Source organism: Narcine bancroftii, chromosome 4 (genome assembly GCF_036971445.1).
Source record: "Narcine bancroftii isolate sNarBan1 chromosome 4, sNarBan1.hap1, whole genome shotgun sequence".
NCBI lineage: Eukaryota > Metazoa > Chordata > Chondrichthyes > Torpediniformes > Narcinidae > Narcine > Narcine bancroftii.
In genome coordinates this window covers 63,194,900-63,216,878 of record NC_091472.1, presented here as the reverse complement: position 1 = coordinate 63,216,878, position 21,979 = coordinate 63,194,900, and the positions used below count along the sequence as shown (strand labels likewise).

The 21,979-nt window shown below is 40.4% G+C and overlaps 1 protein-coding gene and 1 long non-coding RNA gene across 6 annotated transcripts in view; one reads left to right on the top strand and one right to left on the bottom strand.

Annotated features, from left to right (window-relative positions):
- Positions 1-19,698, bottom strand: part of erlec1 (endoplasmic reticulum lectin 1) — a 36,246-nt gene extending 16,548 nt beyond the window's left edge. Inside the window, exons 1-10 of one of the 4 annotated variants that reach the window (XM_069931409.1) lie at positions 19,418-19,698; positions 18,718-18,822; positions 15,951-16,031; positions 14,589-14,666; positions 14,438-14,504; positions 10,941-10,987; positions 7,154-7,377; positions 4,044-4,182; positions 2,206-2,367; positions 845-904 (exon numbers count right to left, since the gene is read on the bottom strand). In XM_069931409.1, coding sequence (XP_069787510.1) covers positions 845-904; positions 2,206-2,367; positions 4,044-4,182; positions 7,154-7,377; positions 10,941-10,987; positions 14,438-14,504; positions 14,589-14,666; positions 15,951-16,031; positions 18,718-18,822; positions 19,418-19,582 — 1,128 coding nt within the window. In that variant the 5' untranslated portion in view covers positions 19,583-19,698. The remainder of the gene's footprint in view (positions 1-844; positions 905-2,205; positions 2,368-4,043; positions 4,183-7,153; positions 7,378-10,940; positions 10,988-14,437; positions 14,505-14,588; positions 14,667-15,950; positions 16,032-18,717; positions 18,823-19,417) is intronic. The other 3 variants (XM_069931410.1, XM_069931407.1, XM_069931408.1) reach the window with 3 other exon arrangements.
- Positions 19,249-21,979, top strand: part of LOC138760624 (uncharacterized) — a 19,827-nt gene continuing 17,096 nt past the window's right edge. For both annotated transcript variants that reach the window (XR_011355759.1, XR_011355758.1), the window contains exon 1: positions 19,249-19,398. This is a non-coding gene — a long non-coding RNA (uncharacterized lncRNA). The remainder of the gene's footprint in view (positions 19,399-21,979) is intronic.

The window sequence follows — 21,979 nt, the reverse complement described above, 5'->3', positions numbered from 1 at the left end:
TCTGTCCTTGCACTAGTCCTCAATTGGGCAACAAGTTGCAATCTCTCTCAAAGATACGATTGGAGGAAATGGAAAAGAAGAAAAATAGCGATGGAAGTAAAAGACAAATTACTCAAGGGTAAAGGCACCTTGATGGGTGTGCTGTATTCTGTATCTTGGTTGTACTTTTCCTCATCAGTGAGCAATAGATGAAAGAAAAACTGGAGTCCAAAATGAAAAACATTCTAATGCTCACAAAATATATATATATATATATATATATATATATATATTTAAAAATTCATTTTTCTATACTGTGCACCCTGTGTCAGAACCGAACAAATCAGCTGTTTGGCCAAGGATGGGTTTATATGTGTGTGATAGGGATACTCTGGATTAGTTTGACAAATATTCTATCACTATTTCAGTCAAGTACCAACATTTGTTACATCAGGGATAGGATCTGTTTTAATTCAATGTACATTGATTGGTCTTGCAATTTTAATTGTACTCCTGGCTTAGTCATTCCTTTTAGGAAAATTATGAATCATGGAAACATTTCCAATTTTTTTCATGCTTTAAAATTTTTCTGAAATATAATAGAAAAACAATTCAGGCACTATTATTTTAAACCTATATGTATATTCACATTTTCTTTAACATGAATCACTGGGCAAATTTTAAGTTAAGGCATGTTGTTATTGCCAAATAGCAACACACTGTCACCATGGTTTATGCATTAAAAAAAAAACAAAGCTCCACTTCAGTTTGAAAAATGTTGAGTCTTGTTATTGTCAGTGATAATCTCAAAATTCTAAAACTGCATTTCCACTGTATATGAAATAAATGTAGATTCCACACATACCTCATGATACTGCTGTACGTGTTTACCATAGCAGAATTCATACTTCCACCATCCTACACCCTGTCCATACAACAGTGAAAAACACATCTTAGTTTAAGTGCATTTTAACCTTCAATATAGTAAAATAAAAAGCACATTTCCAGAATGGTATGCTGAATTAGAGAAGTAGCAGGGTGCAACAGCACTGATTTACCACAGCTTACAAACAAAGAATACACGCATGAATTTAAGTACGTGACTGTGACAAGATCAATTATGCTCTGTTCTTTCAATCATTTCAAAGTGACAAAAAAAAAAGTACTGTTCAAATCACGGATAGCATTGTGGCTAGCACAATGCTGTTACACACCAGCGATGGAGATCTGTGTTCGAATCCCATGCTGTCAGTAGTGAGTTTTTAAGTTCTCCCCATGACTGCGTGGGTTTCCTCCAGGTGCTCTGGTTTCCTCCCATCTTTCAAAACGTACCGGGAGTTGTAGGGCAATTGGGTGTAATTGGACGGCAAGGGCTCATTGACTGAAATTGCCCTGTTCCCGTATTGTATGTCTAAATTTAAAATCTAAAACAAATATCACAAGAAATTAACTAAATAACTTATAAGGAACAAAGCTTTTAGAAGAACAAAGCTTTTAGAAGAACATTAGATGCTCCTTATGAGGCCTTAGCTCCTTTTATGATATATTAAAACATTTTTTCAGTTAACAGTGGCTCCTCTTTACTGCGCACTAACCATTGGCCAGCGGGCAATACAGCCCATGCTGTAGCTTCCTTGAATCTTAAATTATGCGGCTACAAAAACTTGGGGATGAAGTAGGAAAATATCTCCACAATTTTAATTGTCTCAAATAATTAGAAAAGTTTTATTTCTAATTCTTTCACAGACTTGATAAACATCAAACTTTTGGTATCAAGATCAAATAAACAATACTGGGGGGGGGGGGGGGCATGATTTTGCAGATACTGGTACCTCAATGCTATGCATTTGTTCAAGGAAAATAGTAAGATTTAATTCACAAAAGGCATCATGGTCAAAATAACCATTGTTGTGGACCAAGTGCAGACATGTACAAATTTATCACCTTTGAATTCTGTTGTCAATTTACAAAAACTTCTCTTGAGGTTTGTAATTTACACTTTTTCATGGAATTACACATTTGTAAATCCTTGACTTGTGAATGCATTTATAATATTTCTGATGAAAATACATTGGCCTGCAACTCAATCACTTATCACCATGGCAACCCAAAGAACTGCTGACCTGATCTATCAGTTCTGTTTTTACTGTAATTTCTTGGAAACCGATGGTGTGATCTGAAACAGTTATCAGCATTTTTACAAAAATACCAGGTCTAGAATCTTACCCCATGGAAACAATAGGAGCCACTTAGAAATTCCTGAATGAGTTGTTCATCAGACAATTTGGAGATGTGAATGGTCCCTACAGCAACTGGCTGTTGACCTCCAATGCTAATAGATTTGTGGGTCGAAAACTTCTCATCTTTTGTGGATGTTGCATCTATTTCCTAGTGATCAATCCAAATTGAAAACAAGTTAAAATGACATTAATTTCAAAACATAAAACTTACTTACCTCTCAAATCCAGCATGAAAATTAGAGGTAGCCTTCTGATTATTTGAAGTCACATAGAATGAGCATTTAACTTTATCTCTATGGAAATAAATCCTAGCAATGCTTCTGGATAAAGGCCAGGAAGGAAATAAAATGACAAAAGTCCAATTTAATTGATCAACAAGAATGATATCCCTGCACACCGGAGCCTCAAGTGTAGAATCTTCATATCTGTGAGCTTTAAAACATCTAGTAAAATACTACAAATCTTATTGGAAATTATATAATAACAAAAGGGAAAATAAAAGACAGTTTTTAACATTTGACTTTTACATTTGATCATATGCCAACACTTGATGAAGTGGTTATACTTTTAAATCCTTGATATCAAGGGGCATCAGAGGAACACTTCAAATTGAAAAAAAATTTCTAAAATGGAGAAAAATGAAAAATTCACAGAGAACTATATGGAAGATCTAGACCGAAATAACATTTCACTCTTCATTTTGATGTGGGGAATTAGATCCATCCAAAGTAAGATTCTTACCAAAACTAGGAATAAAATAATACATTGTATTACACAGCAAGATACAATTGCAGTGGTAGGTACATTTATTGTATCTGCTGGTTTCATGAAAATAAAAGTTCTCAGCTTTCAATTAAGCAAATGGGTGAAAGCACTGGCATACAAAATATAACTGCAAAGCCCGAGCTCATCCTGTTCACTCCTTCAAATTCTCCGTGCAATAATGTTACAGATAAAATAGACCTTGGTTAGACCCCATTTGGAATATTGTGTTCAGTTCTGGTCACCTCATTACAGGAAAGATGTGGATGCTATAGAGAGGAGGCAGAGGAGATTTATAAGGACATTGCCTGTATTGGAGAGCATGCCTGATGAGGATAGGTTGGGTAAACTTGGTCTTTTCTCTTTGGAGCTATGGAGGATGATGAGTGATCTGATATAGGTGTACAAGATGATGAGGAGCATTGATTGTGTGGTGGCCAGAGGCTTTATCACAGGGCTGAAATGGCAAACATCAGCTTTAAGGTGCATGGGAAAGTACAAGGGGATGTTATAGGCAATTTCTTCACTCATGAAAGGTGCTGCTGGCAACTGTGGTGAAGACAGGTTCAAGCAGATCTTTTAAGAGATTATTAGAACTGAGAGAAATGGAGGGTTATTCAGTAGGGAAATTCTAGACAGTTGGTAGGTTATTATGCTGGCACAGAACAACAGATACCAAGACAACTTTAACTTTGGGAGCTGGCTGTATGGAGTTTCCATTCTCTCACTCTATAACAACACATTTCATCTGGCTGCTCTAGTTTTTTCCCACACCCCAGTGTTGATAAGTTGACTTCTGTAAATTACCCCATAGTGTGAGTGATAGGCAAGAAGAATCAAAGAGGAATTGGTTGGCATGTGTCAGAGAGAATAAATTGCTGAAGTTATCAGGAAGTAAGGAGAGGGAGTATGTGATTACTGGCCTTGGAGCTGGAATAAGATGAATTACCTCTTTTTGACTTGGCATGAATTTCCCAAATGTATATGAGTAATTTAAAAAATAGCTGGGAGACAAATCTTTCCTTGACTATTTAAAAATTTCATCTGAAGTAAAAATATTACCTCTTGGATTCTTTGATTATTAAAAGGTGGTTTCATAATTTCTTCTTGGTGTTTTTCTAACTCGTCAAGGCTTTGAGGCCTTAATGGAGAGCCATGGAATGACTGGCAAAATATGTCATTAACTGGAGAGGTTTTAAATCTATGTAAAACAAAAACAAAGTCAATGCTTTCATATGGTATCACATTAAAAGTATTGTTACAAAAATATTAGTAAAATAGACCAAACTTATTGAACTTATTAAAATGTTATAAAATTGAGAAAGGATCTTGAATGCATGGATTGGGATAAGTTTTTTTACAGCAAGGATGTGCGAGATAAATGGAGGACCTTCAAAGGTGAGATTTTGAGAGTACAGAGTTTCTATGTTCTTGTCATGATTAAAGGCAAGGTTAGAAGGAACAGGGAACCTTGGTTTTTGAGGGATATTGGGGATCTGGTTCAGAAGAGGTGTATAGCAGGTATAGGCAACATGGAGCAAATGAGGTACTTGAAGCATATATAAAAAAAAAAGAACAAAAAACCTCAAAGAAATCAGGAAGTCTAAAAATAAAACAAAGACATAAGGTTGCTTTGGCTGATAATGTGAAGTAAAACCCTAACAGATTCTACAGGTCTATTAAGGGCAAAAGGATAGTAAGGGACAAAACAGGTCCCTTTGAAGGTCAGAGTGGTCGGCTTTGCATGGAGCCAAAAGAGATGGGGGGGGGGGAAATATCTTAAATGTTTTTTCACCCATCAGTATTCACTCAGGAAATGGACACAGAGTAGTGGGAAGTAAGGAAAACAAGCAGTGAGGTCATGGAACACATACAGATTAAAGAGGAGGAAGTGTTTGTTGACTTAAAGCAAATAAGGGGGGGGATAAATCCCCAGGGCCTGACAAGATATTGATGGAGACTAGTGTAGAAATTGCAGGGGCTCTGGCAGAAATATTTATAATGTCCTTGGCCACGGGGGTGGTGCTAGATGATTGGCGGGTAGCTCACATTGTTATTGTTTAAAAAAGCCTCCAAAAATAACCCTAGAAATTGTAGGCCAGAGAGCCTGACATCAGTAGGAGGTAAGTTAATGGAAGGTGTTCAAAGAGACTCGATATACAATTATTTAGATAGCCAGAAACGGATTACGGATGGTCAACATGGTTTTGTGTGTGGTAGATTGTGCTTAACCAATCTTGTAGAGATTTTTGAAGAGGTTACCAGGAAAGTTGATAAAGGAAAGGCTATGGATGTTGTCTACATTGATTTTAGTAAAGCCTCTGACAAAGTCCCACATGGGAGTTTAGTCAGGAAAGTTCAGATGCTAGTTATTCATGGTGAAGTAGTGAACTGAATTTGACAATGGCTGGATGGGAGAAGCCAGAGAGTAGTGGTGAATGATTGCTTCTCAGACTAGAGGCCTGTGACTAGTGGTGTACCTCAGGGATCAGAGCTGGGACCATTGTTGTTGGGCATCTATATCAATGATCTGGATATTAATGTGGTAAATTGGATCAAGAAGTATGCAGATGACACTAAGATTGGAGGCGTTGTGGAGAGCGAAGGTTTTCAAGAGAGGGATCTGGACCAGCTGGAAAAATGACAGATGGAATTGAATGCAGACAAGTGTGATGTGTTGCATTTTGGAAGGACATACTCGGTGAACGGTAGGGCACTGCAATGTGCGGTAGAACAGAGGGATACGGATTCATAATTCTCTGAAAGTGGTGTCACAGGTGGATAGGGTTGTAAAAAGAGCTTTTACCATATTGGCCTTGATAAAACAAAGTTCTGAGTATAGGAGTTGGGATATTATGGTAAAGTTGTATAAGACCAAATTTGGAGTATTGTGTGCAGTTTTGGTCACCTAACTACAGGAAAGCTATCAATAAGATAGAAAGAGAGTAGAGAAGATTTACTAGAGTGTTGCCCAAACTTCAAGAACTGAGTTACAGGGAAAGTTTGAACAGGTTTGGACTTTATTCCCTGGAGTGTAGAAGAATGAGGGGAGATTTGATCAAGGCATTTAAAATTATAAGGGGGATAGACAGAGTAAATGTACAGTTGATAGGCTTTTTCCACTGGGGGTAGGTGAGATACTAAGCAGAGGACATGGGTTAAGAGTGAAATGGTAAAAGTTTAGGGGAACATCTTCAGAAAGAGAGTGGTGAGGGTGTGGAATGAGCTGCCAGCTGAAGTGGTGAATGCGGGCTCAATTTTAACATTGAAGAAGAATTTGTACAGGTACATGGATGGGAGAGATATGGAGGGCTATGAATTGGGTGCAGATCAGTGGGAGCAGGCAAAAAAAATGGTTCGGCACAGACTAGAAGGGCTGAAGGGGTTTCTGTTCCACAGTGCAAATAATTTTTTAAGACTATACAATACATTTAAATGGCAAAAAAATGGTGGCGCTGCCAGAGATGCTGTAATGCCATAACTTCCGCTGGCGCAGACCCGTGGAAAGCAGGCAGTGGAGACACAGCACTCCTTCACGGGGTTCAGTCATCTAATGCAAACAGCTCCGTACAGACTTTTAAAGACTGTTAAAGGAGCCAACGATGTTTGTATTTAGGTTTGTGCCCAAGATGGCGACGTCGATGCTGGGCAGTGGCCTTGAGAGGTTGTAGACTCTGGGGGACCAGAGCAGGGCACCAAAAATGGAGAGAACACCCTCCATTGAGAACGAAAAGCAGAGGAGATGACCCTGCAGGATGGGGACCACAGAAGCGGAGCAGCGAGGGGCTCAGCAGCTGAAGGACCCACACAGGCTGCAGCTGGTGGTATCAGGGTCATGGGAACCTGGATTCAGATCTGGGTCTTAAGAGGGTGTTGAGGGCAAGAAGGGGAGCCCATAGGGCCTTGGATGCTGGTCTTCCTGATCGTATTGGGGGTTTGGATCTGGAGCTCGAGTTGTCAATGAATAGTCACACAGGTCTGTGTGACTGCGGAGGATGTAGAAGCACTGAAAGCAAATCAACGAATACTCAGCAACTCTGAATGGACTCACTCTTGATTCTCTTTCTCTTACTCTAAGTGGTTAATGGTGACTCTGTCTGCCTTTCGGCAGTCTAAAGGAAATTTTGTTTTATTTTAATCAAGAAAAGAATCTTGAATCTTAAATATTTTACCTGTATTTCGGATGGCTGCATAATAGTGGAGTTAGTATAACTAATTCATATTCACAGGTAGTGACTTCAGCCACAGAGAGGATCTCATGTTTTGCTTCAGGGTGGCAGACATACATGACAGTGGTTACTCTTGGTTTATTCTGTTTTAAGCTGCAAGGTGTGCCATTTCCCATTATCACTGGGTGATAAGGACTGATCTGTCCTTCTATGTTTTTGGTGTGAACCTTGAAACAAAATAATTGTCACTTTAGCACATCCCTTTCAACAAGCTTGGACAAATTGTATTCTCCGCTGTTAGCAATAAAAAGAAACATTCAAAAAAATAAACGCTGTAACACATATTCCTGTACAGAAGTTGGTTTTCATATCATATTGTATATACCGGTACTCCCTAACTTACGACCATAATTCGGACCTTAGGATTGGTCGCATCTCGGAATGAATGAATGAATGTTGGAATTGCATAATTTGTTCAAAAAATAAAGAAAAAATATAAAATTATGTTGTATTTCACAAACTGTAACAGGGATAGAAGCATGCAAGAGCCAAAATGTGCATACTTACCTTGTTAGTCAGCATCCCAGGGTCTGTAGGCTAGGCATGATGCGCGAACCTTTGGTTCACATATTGGAGTTCGGTTGGCGCGTGCGCGAGAGTAAAGCGCCCTACCAATATTGAATTCGTGCCCTTTGTGAACCGTGCATACACCAAATGAAAACTCGCGGATGCACGCAGAAATCAAGATGGCCACGCCCAGCCTACGGACCCTGGGACACCGAATAACAAGGTAAGTGCAGACATTTTAGGTCTTACATGCCCTGTATCCTTGTTATAGTTTGTCAAATACAACATAAACTGCGTAAATTTTTTAAAAAACTGTATGTGTGGATGGTTGGTCACAAGTCCAGGAGTACCTGTGCGAGAGAGTAACCTATTTTCTTTTTTTACCAGTAGTTTTGACATGAATTCAACAAAGCAATGATGGGAAATTAACACAATATTCACCTGTATAAAATAACAAAGGATTTGAATTCAGACAACTTTTAAAACAAAATGATCTCTGAAAAAGGACTCAAAAAGTGAAAGTAAAAGATTTGTATTTATTATCACTCCTGATGCTCTTTGTCATTTTATATGATAGTGATTTTTAATCTTACAATTTCCACATTTTTGGATTTCTTAATTCAATTTTGTTTTAGAAATAATTTTGAATCATACAGCAACTTGAATTCAACAATGCGAACACTACAAACAATTGAGAATACAGAAGAATGTAAAAAGGGCATCTAACTATGTACAATTTCCATTTCTTGCTGAAAAAATACAATAATGGAATGAAGTGTCCCATTTTTAGACTTTGCATGAGAACACAAACAACAAGTGACACCATTTAAATGTACAGGTACCATAGATGGATTTTAAACTGAAAAATGTGCTAAAATCATGCCAGATATTTAATCAAACACCACCTTCAATGACCTTTATCCCAACATAAATACCAACAAAAAGATTTTGCATAGGCGTACCTCATCTGTTGCTGCCATGCCTTGGCATTGATTTACCAATTCATCATAAGTACAGCATATGAACTGGCTTTTTGTCCCAGCACATCTACACTGAACATGATGCTAATCTGGTTTAATCCTATCTGCTTGCACATGCTCTATATCAGGGGTGTCAAACTCAAACTCACGGAGGGCCAAAATTAAAAACTTGGACTAAGTCGAGGGCTGAACTAAATATTTATTGAAAATTTTCAACAACATCTTCTTTCAACATATGTAATGTTAAACTTTAGGATATAACTTTAGGAGGATAATGCTACAGGTCAGGAGTAGGTAGCTTAAGTTCACCCTTTGCTTGACCTGAGGGAAACACATTTGGTCCCTGTGGAGATGTAGTCAGCATTCACAGGCTGTGTCCATTTTGGCCTGCATCAGGACTCAGCATTTCCTGCTCACTCCTCAGGCTCTAGGCCTCTATTCACCCTCGACCCACCATCCCTCTACCTGACCAGTCCTTTACCCAGCCTCTACTCACCCCTCACTCCACTCACTCTGCCTCTACCCACCCTATCCTATACACGCCCCTCTACTGCCTCTCCCCTCAACCTGTTCCTCCCTCTACCCGTCTCTCACCCTCTAATCACCCCTCCCCTACTCACCCTGCCCCTCCCCTTTTACCTCTTCTCTATCCACCCCTCCTTCTACTCATCCCTCCCTCTAACTGCTCCTCACACCACCATAACTTCCCCTGCCCATTACTCCTCACCTACACCCTCTGCCCACCCCTGCTTACCCACCCACTCAGGCCCAGCGTGCTGCCGATCAGCCTTTGCGGACAGCCACCATCTCTCTCTTCACATGCAGGGCCGAACCAGCCGTCCCTGGGGTCTGCGCGGGTGCAAGCGCTGAAGGCCGTGGCGACCGGGAGAAGTGCGCTCGCGCTGTGGAAGGGCCGTCCGGTGCCAGTCGCGCGGGGCTCGTGCTGCCCGGGGGCTGTGCGCAGCCTGCCATGTCCGTCGCACCGACAGGAAATCACAGGCGCTCACCCATCCGCCGCACCGCTCGACAGGTGGGAGAAGTGATTGGTTGTGCGGGGAGCCTTCCAACTGGCTTGCCGGCTGATGACATCGACAGACTTCTCGTGTTACAATTTCTCGTGTTACAATGGGGAAGGATGTGCAATGAAGGGGGAGGATGGTGGGGCTGACATTACCAAAAAACAGCATTGGCTCTCGCTGCAAGGTGGGCCACCTCTAATACATTTTTGAAATGATCTTGCGGGCCAAATATAATTATATCGCGGGCCAAATTTGGCCGGCGGGCCAGAGTTTGACATGTGTGCTCTAGATCCTTTATTCACTGCTTGCTCACATCTGTCTAAATGCCTATTACATGTTACATTATCAGATTCCACCACCTCTCCTAGCAGCTTGTTTACACTGTGTGTAAAAAAAAAAAATTGCCTTGCACAGTTCCTTTAGAAAATCTACTCTATCAATACCTCTTGTTATTTTCACATATAAAAATACAGTACAATTCTGATTATCCATATTTGGATTCTCCAAATTTTTTGTTTAAAAAAAAAATCAGATAAATGAGGTTATCTGAAGCAGATAAGAAATCCTCATTTATCCAATTTTTTTTGGAGCTGAACTGACCTCAGTTAGGTCAGTTAAATTCACTCGACATGAAATTAGAACAATTGTCCTCGTTTCAGGCAACTCCCTCTCTTCTCTTGTTCCATTTCTTCTTTACCTTCCCCTATTGAATTTTACCTACAACTCTCCCTCTCAATCTGCATGTCACTGTCTCCCAGCTGCAGGCGGTTGAAGAATCCCTTATCTCACTGTCATCAAGGAAAGTGGGCTCCCGGACAGGAGTGAAGACCTTGGGCTCCCAGGCAGCGGGGACCTTGGTGGAGGTGTCGATGATTGGTGGTGGCCAGCATTTTTTTGCTGATAATTAAACAGTATTTTTATACTTAAAAAGCCTTCCCTTGTTTAATATCCCCGCTGCCGCTGGGAGCCCGATATCCTTGCTGCTGCCAGGAGCCCGAGGTCCCCAGTTAATTCAGCTCCAAAAAACATGGATAAATGAGGATTTCTGAATTGTTTCAGATATCCTCATTTATCTGAATTTAAAAAAAAATTTGGATAATTGAGGATTTTGGAGAATCTATTTTCTGATAACTGGAATTGTACTGTACTTGTTATTAAGGTTTAAATTTTTGACGGGCGGGGGTGGGGGGAGGAGAGAGAACAAAAAGACAGCATTTTACTTACTTTAAATTTCTCAGTTTCAGATTCATCTGACTGAACCTCAGTAGGACCTAATTGGGTAAAGAAATCCACGATTGTGTGAATATTCACCAACTATTCATACACATTTATTCAGAACTAACAAATTCTTAGAGTTAAGTACCTAACCACAGGAAACCATCTTAATCAGTAGAAATTACCATATGAATAGATAACTACTTGCATTTTTAACTTATTTAATTTAAATACAGCATGGCAACAGGCCCTTCCAGTTCACAAACCTGTGCCAGCCAATTACAACCACATGACCAATTAACCTAATAAACTGTACATCTTTCGATCATGAGAGGAAGTTAGAGCATCCAGGGAAAATGCACATGGACTCAGGGGGAACATACAAACTCCTACAGACAGTGGTAAATTCAAACTTGGATAACCAACATTGCGCTAATCGCTACACTAATCTGTTTTTATAAACTTGTGCCCATGATAATGAGTTTTTGCTCTTCAGTGAAAGAGGAACATTATCACAGAACCACATTGGTTTCAGATTGAAAGCAAGTGCTTTCATACTGTTCTGGAACTTAATGGTATTTTTAATGTTCTTAATGAAAATACGCTTATATCAACCTAAAGCAGTGGTTTTCAAACTTTTTCTTTCCACTCACATACCACCTTAAGTAATCCCTATGCTATAGGTGCTGTGATTAGTAAGGGATTGTTTAAAGTGCTATGTGAGTGGGAAGAAAAAGTTTGAAAAACTCCATTTTAATCGTACCTAATTGACTGGTTATGTGCATGGCTTCATAACTCCAAAACAACTGGGCCAAGCAAAATATTTCAGTAACAATTGGGTTTAGAGCAGTGATTCTCAACTTCCCTTCCCACTCCCATACCACCTTAAGCAATCTCTTACCAATCACAGAGCCCTTATGTCATACAGATGACTTAAAGTGGTATGGGAGTGGGAAGAAAAAGTTTGAAAAACTCCATTTTAATCGTACCTAATTGACTGGTTATGTGCATGGCTTCATAACTCCAAAACAACTGGGCCAAGCAAAATATTTCAGTAACAATTGGGTTTAGAGCAGTGATTCTCAACTTCCCTTCCCACTCACTTACCACCTTAAGCAATCTCTTACCAATCACAGAGCACTTATGTCATACAGATGACTTAAAGTGGTATGTGAGTGGGAAGAAAAAGTTTGAAAACTACAGACCTAAAACATACAGCCTTTTAGTACAACACTTAAAGCACATTTAGAATATGTACCATAAAAAATGTAACAATTGAAAATGCATAATGTGCACCAAAAATGTTCACATTGCATTGGATTAAATAGCAGTTCAGGCATATGGAATTCCAATTCCAATTACAAAACAAATATTTAATTTTATTCTTAAGCACTTGAGGGAGGGAGGGAGGGAGGGGGCGGGCGGGAGGGAGCGGGCGGGCGGGCGGGAGGGAGGGGGCAGGTGGGCGGGAGGGAGGGAAGGAGGGACGGGGCGGGTGGGAGAGAGGGGGCGGACGGGCGGGAGGGAGCGGGTGGGAGGGAGGGAGGGAGCGGGCGGGAGGCAGTGGGCAGGAGGGAGCGGGCGGGAGGGAGGGAGCGGGCGGGAGGGAGGGAGCGTGGGAGAGCAAAAGGAACTGGGCACAGATCAGAAGGAGCGAAGATGCACAGTTGGGGATGCTGTCATTGTACAGCATCATGTGAGAGTAGCCATTTTTCTATCATCTTCTCCTGTGTTAACTTTTAGTCATGATCATATGACCATATGTAGTTACTTTTATTATGTACTGCATTATCTTTAAGATGTTTTTGTGTATGAGGAAATGTTTTATATGCATACTTTTATCTTAGTAAATATATACTACAGTATAACTCTCATTATCCAAAATCAGATTTCCTGAAATCCTCACTTATCCCAAACTTTTTTTTGGAGCCAAACTGACCGGGGACGTTGGGCTCCTGGTGGCGGCAGTGGGGACCTCGAGCTTCTGGGCAGGAGCGGGACAAGTTGGGGTCCCGGCACAAGTGGGGCTTTGGTGATTAGCAGTGGCCAGCATTATTTTTGGTGAGAATTAAACATTATTTTAATGTTTAAAAGGCCTTCCCTTGTTGTTTGTTGTTTAAACACTGTTACAAGTGATTTGCTGTTGCTACTGGGCTGTTTTTTAAAAAAAATGACCAGTTCTTCGAAAAAGCCATTTATCTGCAATGGGCCCGGTCACGACCATTTTTTATAATTGGAATTGTTCTTTTTATATACACGAAGATAAACATTTGACTAACTGATGCGAAATAAAGACCATATGTACCTGTTCCGACTTGCATACAAATCTGAATTAAAAACAGACCTAGATAATGGAACTCATTTTTAACTGGGGGCTGCCTGTATTTTACCTTTAGTGGAGTAAAGGGAAGTTCAAGAGCCTGATACATGTAAAAAAGAACTTCTCGGACTGAAAGGCGATTTTCAGGCTTATGTACCTTCTTCCTGAAGGTAGCAGTGCGAAGTTGTGACCAAGTTGAAGAGGGTCCTTTACGATGTTGGCTGCCTTCTTGAGGCAGCATCTCATATAGACATCTCCAATAGATGGGAGACTCTGATGGACTTAGCTCCATTCTGCAGGCTCCTGCATTTCTGGGCAGTTGAATTACCAAATCCGGCTATAATGCAACTTGTCAGTATACTTTCCACAGCAGACCTGTAGAAGTTTCATGAAGTTTTTGATGTCATGGCAAATTTCCTCAGACTTTATGAAAATGGAAGCATTAGGAGAGATCATCTGGTATATGACCTTGCAATAACTTGAAGGTACGAGCCCTCTCCACCTCCATCCCATCAATGTGGACAGGTGTGTGGTTCCTCAGCCTCCTCTTTCTAAAATCAACATTAGACTCCTTGATCTTAGTGATGATGAGAGCAAAACTGTGGTCCTGGCACCACCCAACCAGATTCTCAACATTCATCCTCTATTCCATTGGTTTTCAAACTTTTTTCCCCACTCACTTACCATCTTACATAATCCTTATGCCACAGGTGCTCTGTGATTGGTAAGGGATTACGTAAGGTGGTATGTGAATGGAAAGAAAAGTTTGAAAACCACTGTTTTAATCATACCTAATTGACTCGTTATGTGCACAACTCCAAAGGAAATGGGTCAATGACAATTTTTCTCAAGCAGAATATTTCAGTAACATTTGGGTCTGGAGCAATGGTTCTCAACCTTCCCTTCCCCCTCACATACCACTAAGTAATCCCTTACTAATGACAGAGCACCGATGGCATCGGGATTACGTAAAAGTGGTATGTGAGTGAAAAGAAAAAGGTTGAAAGCCACTGCTCTATTCTAACTCATCATTATTCAGCTCACAGCAACAATCAAGAACGTTATTTGAAATGGCTATGAATGGTTCTGGTCCTTCATATTCAATGATCAGATAGCCTTTCAAATAGCACCACAGAAGAATAACCATGTTGCACATATGAAAATTCCAGTTGATATGGTTTATTACCTTTGGTTTCAGAATCTGCTGGTGTGCTCATTGTACCAAGATAATATTCTTGGATATTAACTTTCTGCTAAATGAGAAGATACGAAAATGTGAGCACATTAAATATTTAACTGTTGGAAAAACAACTAACTGATGCAATCAATCACTGCACCTGTCCAGTTTCTTTTTCCTCATGATACTGGCGAATGTGTTTTCCATGACACACTTCGTAAGTCCAGTAAGATTCAATCTGCAGCATATAGAAATATCATTTTTAGAAATGTTCAGTCAGGAATATTTGCATTTGGATAAATGGGTCAAAATAAATACACAAATAAAATACCAATTATTGCAAGAAACAAAATATCAACATCTAAACTATATGCATTTTTTAAGAAGTGCAACATGATTATTCACACTTGAATATAATGCACTTAAAATAAGCAGAACTTGGAAAAAAAGAGTAAAAATTACCCAGTATCAACAATTATTATTGGTAATTACAATAGGTATCCTCAACATGAGAGACAATAGATGAATGTTTCATTGGAACATAGCATTGTTTCTTCAACAATAATTCAATATTGACTAGCTGTTATTTCATAAAATTGATTTTACTTGTTACCAGGTGAACACACTTCATTACTTGGTAGAAAAAAAGAAACACGGCATGTGTGTTTAATGAAAACTTTTTTCGCCAATTAACCAGCATCTTTTTCTGATCTACAGTTTACTCCAATAAAACTCCAAATTGGGTAATTAAATTTCTGGTAGTCATTCTATTAAAAATATTTTAAAATATTTAAAATATAAAGCCAGTGAAGGTCATAGTTATACAACATGGAAGCAGGCCTTTCGGTTTAATGAGTCCATACCGATCTTTCAATTGCATTTACAGGTTAGGAAAGAGCTCCCAATCAAGCATATTTGCTAAAAACTTTAGGACCAATGTATATTATCAATCAAAAGGGCCAATTCATCACAAAACAAAAATCTGTAATTGAAATAAACTATGAAATATAACCAAATTAACATTGGTACTTCACTGTTTTTTATTTCAAGGATATTACCAGAGTAGAAAATCAACTAGAAAGAATATTAAAATAAAGATGCACAGATGAAATAAAAGTGCTAATAGGAGGCAAATAATTGATAATAATAATAAAACCACCTTTGGAGCATCAGTCAAAAAAGAGATCACCACACCTTGAAACATGTTTGAAAAAAAAAATACAGTTAAACCCCTGGCGTCCAGCACCTATGGAGATTGGTAGATGCCGGATAAGTGAATTTTCCGTTTTGTTGAGATTGCGTGTTGTGTGATTGGCAAATGATTGACAAAGTGCGCCAATTTTAAACTTCTGTATTTTTTACCTTTTTTCTGCAATTCATTTGCCGGTTGCTTGAATTCCAGATAACAGGGGTTTTACTGTATAATCAAAGCATGACCAATGGCAGCATCGTATATACCCTGGAAACAACTTTCCATAGTTCCAAAAATTATTCTATAAATTAATTTACAACTAATTTTTACCCTGTAAGAGCAACTGCTCTGTTTAAGGAGTGGTTCCAACAGTTCTCTGGGTCCATGACCATTGTAATCACTGTCTTCATCCTAAATGCAAAGAAAAAAATGATCCACAAAGTAAAGCATTCATTTTAGACTTGGGAACTCACTCACTTGAGCTAAGTTGTTAAAAACATCGAAACTGAATTCCAAATGAAGCTGGCAGAATATTTTGGAATGAATTTTACCAAAGTAGTATAATTGAGTAGCAAATTATGTGCTGATTCAAGAATTACTTCAGTAAAATGAAGCAACAGTACTTACATGTATTAGATGTTGCAGCAGATATTTTATTACATTATTTCTTCTGTGGAAACTAAGCACTGAAGATGGACAAGTGCATTTTGCTAGATATCTTTCTTTAATTTCACAGATAACATGAGGTGCATGATTTATTTTCTATTAACTCACTAACAAATCTGTTACAGAGCTATATAGCACAGAAACCGCACTATTCATCCAATGCTGACTATGTTATCTATCTGAGCTGGTCCCATTTGCCTGTATTTACCTCAGGTGCCTGCAAAACTCTACTGTCAAAATGCACATCTAAATGTCTCAAATATTATACTTGAACAACTATTTACCCACCAGCCTCTATGTGGAAAAGTTGCCCCTCAGGTCTCTTTTAAACCTTTCATTTCAATCTATGCCCCCAGTTTTGGAATCCACTGCACAGGAAGAAAAAGACTGTGACTATTAACATTTATGCTGTTAATGATTTTATGCACTTCTATAAGGGATTTCCGCCCTGTCTCCTAACTCTCAGGGAAAAAGGCTTAGCCTATACAGCCTCTCCTTGCAAGTCAAGTCCTCCAGTTTAAGAAACATCCTCGTGAATCTTTTCTGCATACTTTTCACCTTAATGACATCCTTCTCATAGCAGGGTAACTGGAACTGCACATAATATGCTGTTTGGTCTCACCACGTTATACAATTGTATTATAACATCCAAACTATTGCACTCAATGCACTTACCGATAAACACCTTCTTACATACCATATCTACTTGGATTACAGCAATAAGACCATAAGACAAAAGATATAGTCGTAGAAAAAGTCAACTCAGCCCATCGAATCTGCCCTGTTAAACCTTTCATTTCAACCTATGCCTTCAGTTTTGGAATCCACTGCACAGGAAAAAAGACTTGTCAGGGTTAAAATCACTTGTATAGCCAGGGCTGCCAGTCTATAGCAGCCCGCAGTTTGTTTTACATTCCTTTGAATGTTCCTGTGGTTGCAGCCTGTGAACCAAAGTCTTTTACTGTGTGCTTTCAAGATAAGACAGCCATTTCTGAATTGTTCTGAATTCTGCGAAGATGACGGTCTTTGGTAATAGACCTGGAACTCTATTGACTGCATCAATTATTGCTTCAAATAAAGTTTCAAGTGATGTATTAAGTACCTAAGATTCAGGATCTCTAGGTGACTAGGTAGGAAAATAGTCGCTACAACTGTGACGATTAACATTTATGCTCTTTATGATTTTATGCATGTCTCTAACTCCAGGGGAAAAAGACTTGACCAATACAGCTGATCATGAGCTGATCTATAACTTTTGATGCCTGGTTAATCAAAAACTTAATAATCCTTAAATACACCCAAAGACCTGGCCTCCACAAACTTCCATGACAACAATTACCAGGATTTATCATCCTCTTGGTGAAGACATTCCTTTGTATCTTTGTTCTAAGCAGATGCTTTTCAATTATGAAGTTGTGTCATCATGTCCTGGACTTTCCCACCATGGGAAACAAACTTTCTACATCTACTCTATCCACATCTTTCAACATTTGAAATACTTCAATGAGATCCATCTTCATTATCCTAAATTCCAGTGAGTACTGGAGAAGAGCTGTCAAACACTCATATGAAACCCTTTCGTTCTTGAAATCATCCGGAGTGGTGCAGCTGGTAGAACCTGCTTGCAATACTTCAAGTGAGGTCTCACTACTGTTTATAAAAGCTCAACATCACATCCCTGCTCTTATATTCAATTCCTCTTGAAATGAATGATGTACTTGCCTTCTTTGCAACTGACTCAACATGCAAGTTTATCTTCAAGCTATCCTCAATGAGGATTATTGGACAGTGGGGCAAAGAGAGAAAATGGATCAGCTTCAATGGTGGGGGAGACTCGATGGGGTGAATAGCCTGTTTCTGCTGCTATGATTTATACGTAGTCAGACAACAGCAAGTGACTTTAATGTCTATTTTGACAGTCATACTTGTGAATTCATTTAAAGATTTAAAAAGGAGCTTCATGGGTGGTAAAATTGTACATAACTGTTAACTATGGTTATATAATGAATTCTTTCAAGTATTGACAAATAAAAAGTTATTACTTGACCCTTTTTAAACAGTAAGGTGCCTAACATTACACAGAGACATGGAGTCAGAGTTGTTCAGCTCAGAAACAAGCCCTATGACCAAGTGCATGCTGACTGTTTGACTCCACAAATTCCATTTCCCCATTCTATGCCTCACTTGTCTAAATATCTATTAAAATAGTGACTGTTCTTCACACAAGAGCACTTTCACACAGTATCTTTTAATTAGAGAATAAATCAGCAGTATATATATATAGAGAGAGACACACACACAGAATGACACACGTCAACATTTCTTATCATTTGCAATTTGAAATTCATGCATTTGACAGTATTGATGCATCACAGCACAAGGCTACAAAAGACAGCAATTGTAATAAAACCACTAAAAATCCAAGGTTTACCTGGTCTCCATTACCAATTGATGGCAGCATACATTTGTATCTTTCATTGTGAACTGTAGTGATAATTATAAAATCATCAGGTTTATACAGGCCACCTGTTGTTGGCTGAAAATACAAAATTAAAAGCCATCAAGTAAAATGAGCATAACTATTTTCCCTAAATAACCAAGTTTGTTATCACATACTAAGATGTAAGCAATCTACAAGGTACAGGGATATCAATAAAAAAATAACCAAATGATTGCCTTCAGTATTACTTTTGGAATTATCCATCTTCAGGAATATATATTTCTGTGGAGGTAACTAACAAAATCACATTTCATAGCAAAATACCATGATGTCAAAGTGAATGAATAAAATTACTAATGATAGATTAAGCTCCATGACAAATCGTGGTGTGATCTCACGATACTTGTCTTAGATGTTGTGCATAAACCACAGAGAAATTAAATTTCCATCAGTGTCCACATTTCAATGAAGAGGCACGGGCCCGTGGCATGAGTTACCACCTCTGATTGGACAGAGCCCGAGGAACCAGGTGACCTCCCACACTCATCCCTAGTGACAGTAAGTGTGACCTGACAGGAGATTATCCAGGCAGCCGAGCCCTGGACAATTGATGAAGTCCTGATCAAGCCCTCCGAGTTTGGAATTGCTGGCCCCTGGAGGCCACCACAGACGGTGAGTAGGTAATACTAACCAGCGTGAACTCGGGCCCCGGCCATGTTATTCTGAAGGGGACATCATCGCTGAGCACAGGGGCCGTCCTACTCCGGCTCAGCCTGACAACAGCGCCGGTCAGCAGCAGCAACAGGCCAAGGCCGCTGGTGGAGCCCGAGCCGAGCCGCAGCCGCTCACACACCATCCTGCAGTGCTAACGCAACCGAGACCTCAGCCAGTGGTCCCGCCGCTTGACACGCCGAGCCGAGTTCATTACATTCGGAAACTGCTCCATTTGCCACGTCTATTTCCGGTGTTTCAGAGCACCATTACTTCCGGGGTTAGGCCGATGGGCTGGAGAGGAACGACGCCGGCCTCTTTTCTTTGTCGACAGCGGCTCCTAGTGGAATAACAGAGACTACAGGCCGCTTTAGTTGCCCATTCAGAGCCAGCTCTTCAGCGCTTGACGTCCTGTTTTGCGGAAACTACCAAAATGTTTGGCCTGGAAGTCAGCCTGAAGAAAACGGAGGTCCTCCATCAGCCAGCTCCCCACCATGACTACCAGCCCCCCCACATCTCCATCGGGCACACAGAACTCAGAACGGTCAACCAGTTTACCTATCTCGGCTGCACCATTTCATCTGCAAGGATCGACAACGAGATAGACAACAGACTCGCCAAGGCAAATAGCGCCTTTGGAAGACTACACAAAAGAGTCTGGAAAAACAACCAACTGAAAAACCTCACAAAGATAAGCGTATACAGAGCCGTTGTCATACCCACACTCCTGTTCGGCTCCGAATCATGGGTCCTCTACCGGCATCACCTACGGATCCTAGAAGGCTTCCATTAGCGCTGTCTCCGCTCCATCCTCAACATTCATTGGAATGACTTCATCATCAACATTGAAGTACTTGAGCTGACAGAATCCGCAAGCATCGAATCCATGCTGCTGAAGATCATACTGCGCTGGGTAGGTCACGTCTCCAGAATGGAGGACCATTGCCTTCCCAAGATCGTGTTCTATGGCGAGCTCTCCACTGGCCACCGAGAAAGGTGCACCAAAGAAGAGGTACAAGGACTGCTTAAAGAAATCTCTTGGTGCCTGCCACATTGACCACCGCCAGTGGGCTGATATCGCCTCCAACCATGCATCTTGGCGCCTCACAGTTCGGCGGGCGGCAACCTCCTTTGAAGAAGACCGCAGAGCCCACCTCACTGACAAAAGACAAAGGAGGAAAAACCCAACACCCAACTCCAACCAATTTTCCCTTGCAACCGCTGCAACTTCTTCCATGAAGCCAAGCCAAAGAAAAGAAACAGGTAGTTAGAATCTGGAGCAGATAATTGCTGGAGGAATTTAACAGGTCCGAATTGTCAGTCAACGTTTCGAGGCTAAAACTTCTATTAAATCCAAGATGGAATAAATGAAATTATTTATCTAAAGGGAAAAAGATATGGAAGAAGACCAGAAGGAGTGGTAAGAGGAGAGATAGACAAATTTCTACAGGTGTGTGGTGGAAAGTGTGCTGAAGGACTGCATCATGGGGACACCAATCTTTGGCTTGGCTTCGCGGATGAAGATTTATGGAGGGGTATGTCCACATCTGCTGCAGGCTCGTTGGTGACTGACAAGTCCGATGTGGGACAGGCAGGCAGGGTTGCAAGGGAAAATTGGTGGGTTGGGGTTGGGTGTTGGGTTTTTCTTCCTTTGTCTTTTATCAGTGAGGTGGGCCCTGCGGTCTTCTTCAAAGGAGGTTGCTGCCCGCCGAACTGTGAGGCGCCAAGATGCACGGTTGGAGGCGATATCAGCCCACTGGCAGTGGTCAATGTGGCAGGCACCAAGAGATTTCTTTAAGTAGTCCTTGTACCTCTGAGTAACCCACAGCATAAAGCTCTCTCAAAGGCAGTGGGCACAGCTCAGGACATCACAAGTAAACCCTCCCCACCATTGAAAACACAGACAGGGAACAGTGCCTTCGGAGAGCAGCAGCAGTGATCATCAAGGATCAGCACACGTTCTGTTCTCACTGCTGCCATCAGGAAAGAGTTATAGATGCCACAAGACTCGCACCACCAGGTTCAGGAGCAGCTGTTCCCCCTCCACCATCAGACTCCTCAACAATCAACTCAATCAGGTTCATTTAAGAAGGACTCTTACTTTTGCACTTCATTGACTTTTTTTTATTCTCTCTGTATTGCAGTCAGTTTGTTTACATTTTTTTAAACATGTGTAGTTTTTTTTTGCATAACCAATGTGGTAATTCTGCCTCATCTGCAGAAAAAAGGATCTCAGGGTTGTATGTAATGTACTTTGACAATAAATCTGAAGGACAGATATGCCACTGGAGAATTAATTTGGGGAGTTAAAATGATGAGCAACAAAAGGAGCGGAGGCATTCAGCTAATTTGTCAGCCAACCTGAGTTTGGTCTTCTCGATGGAGAGGAGCCTACACTTGAATGCACCAAATACACTGGACTAGGTTAGACAATGTGCATGTGAAATTCTGCCTTGCCTGGAAGATCTGGATAGAGGAGAGGGAGGAGATGTAGGGTTGTAGCGGGGTCGCTACGGCTATAGCTCTGGGTATAATAGGTTAT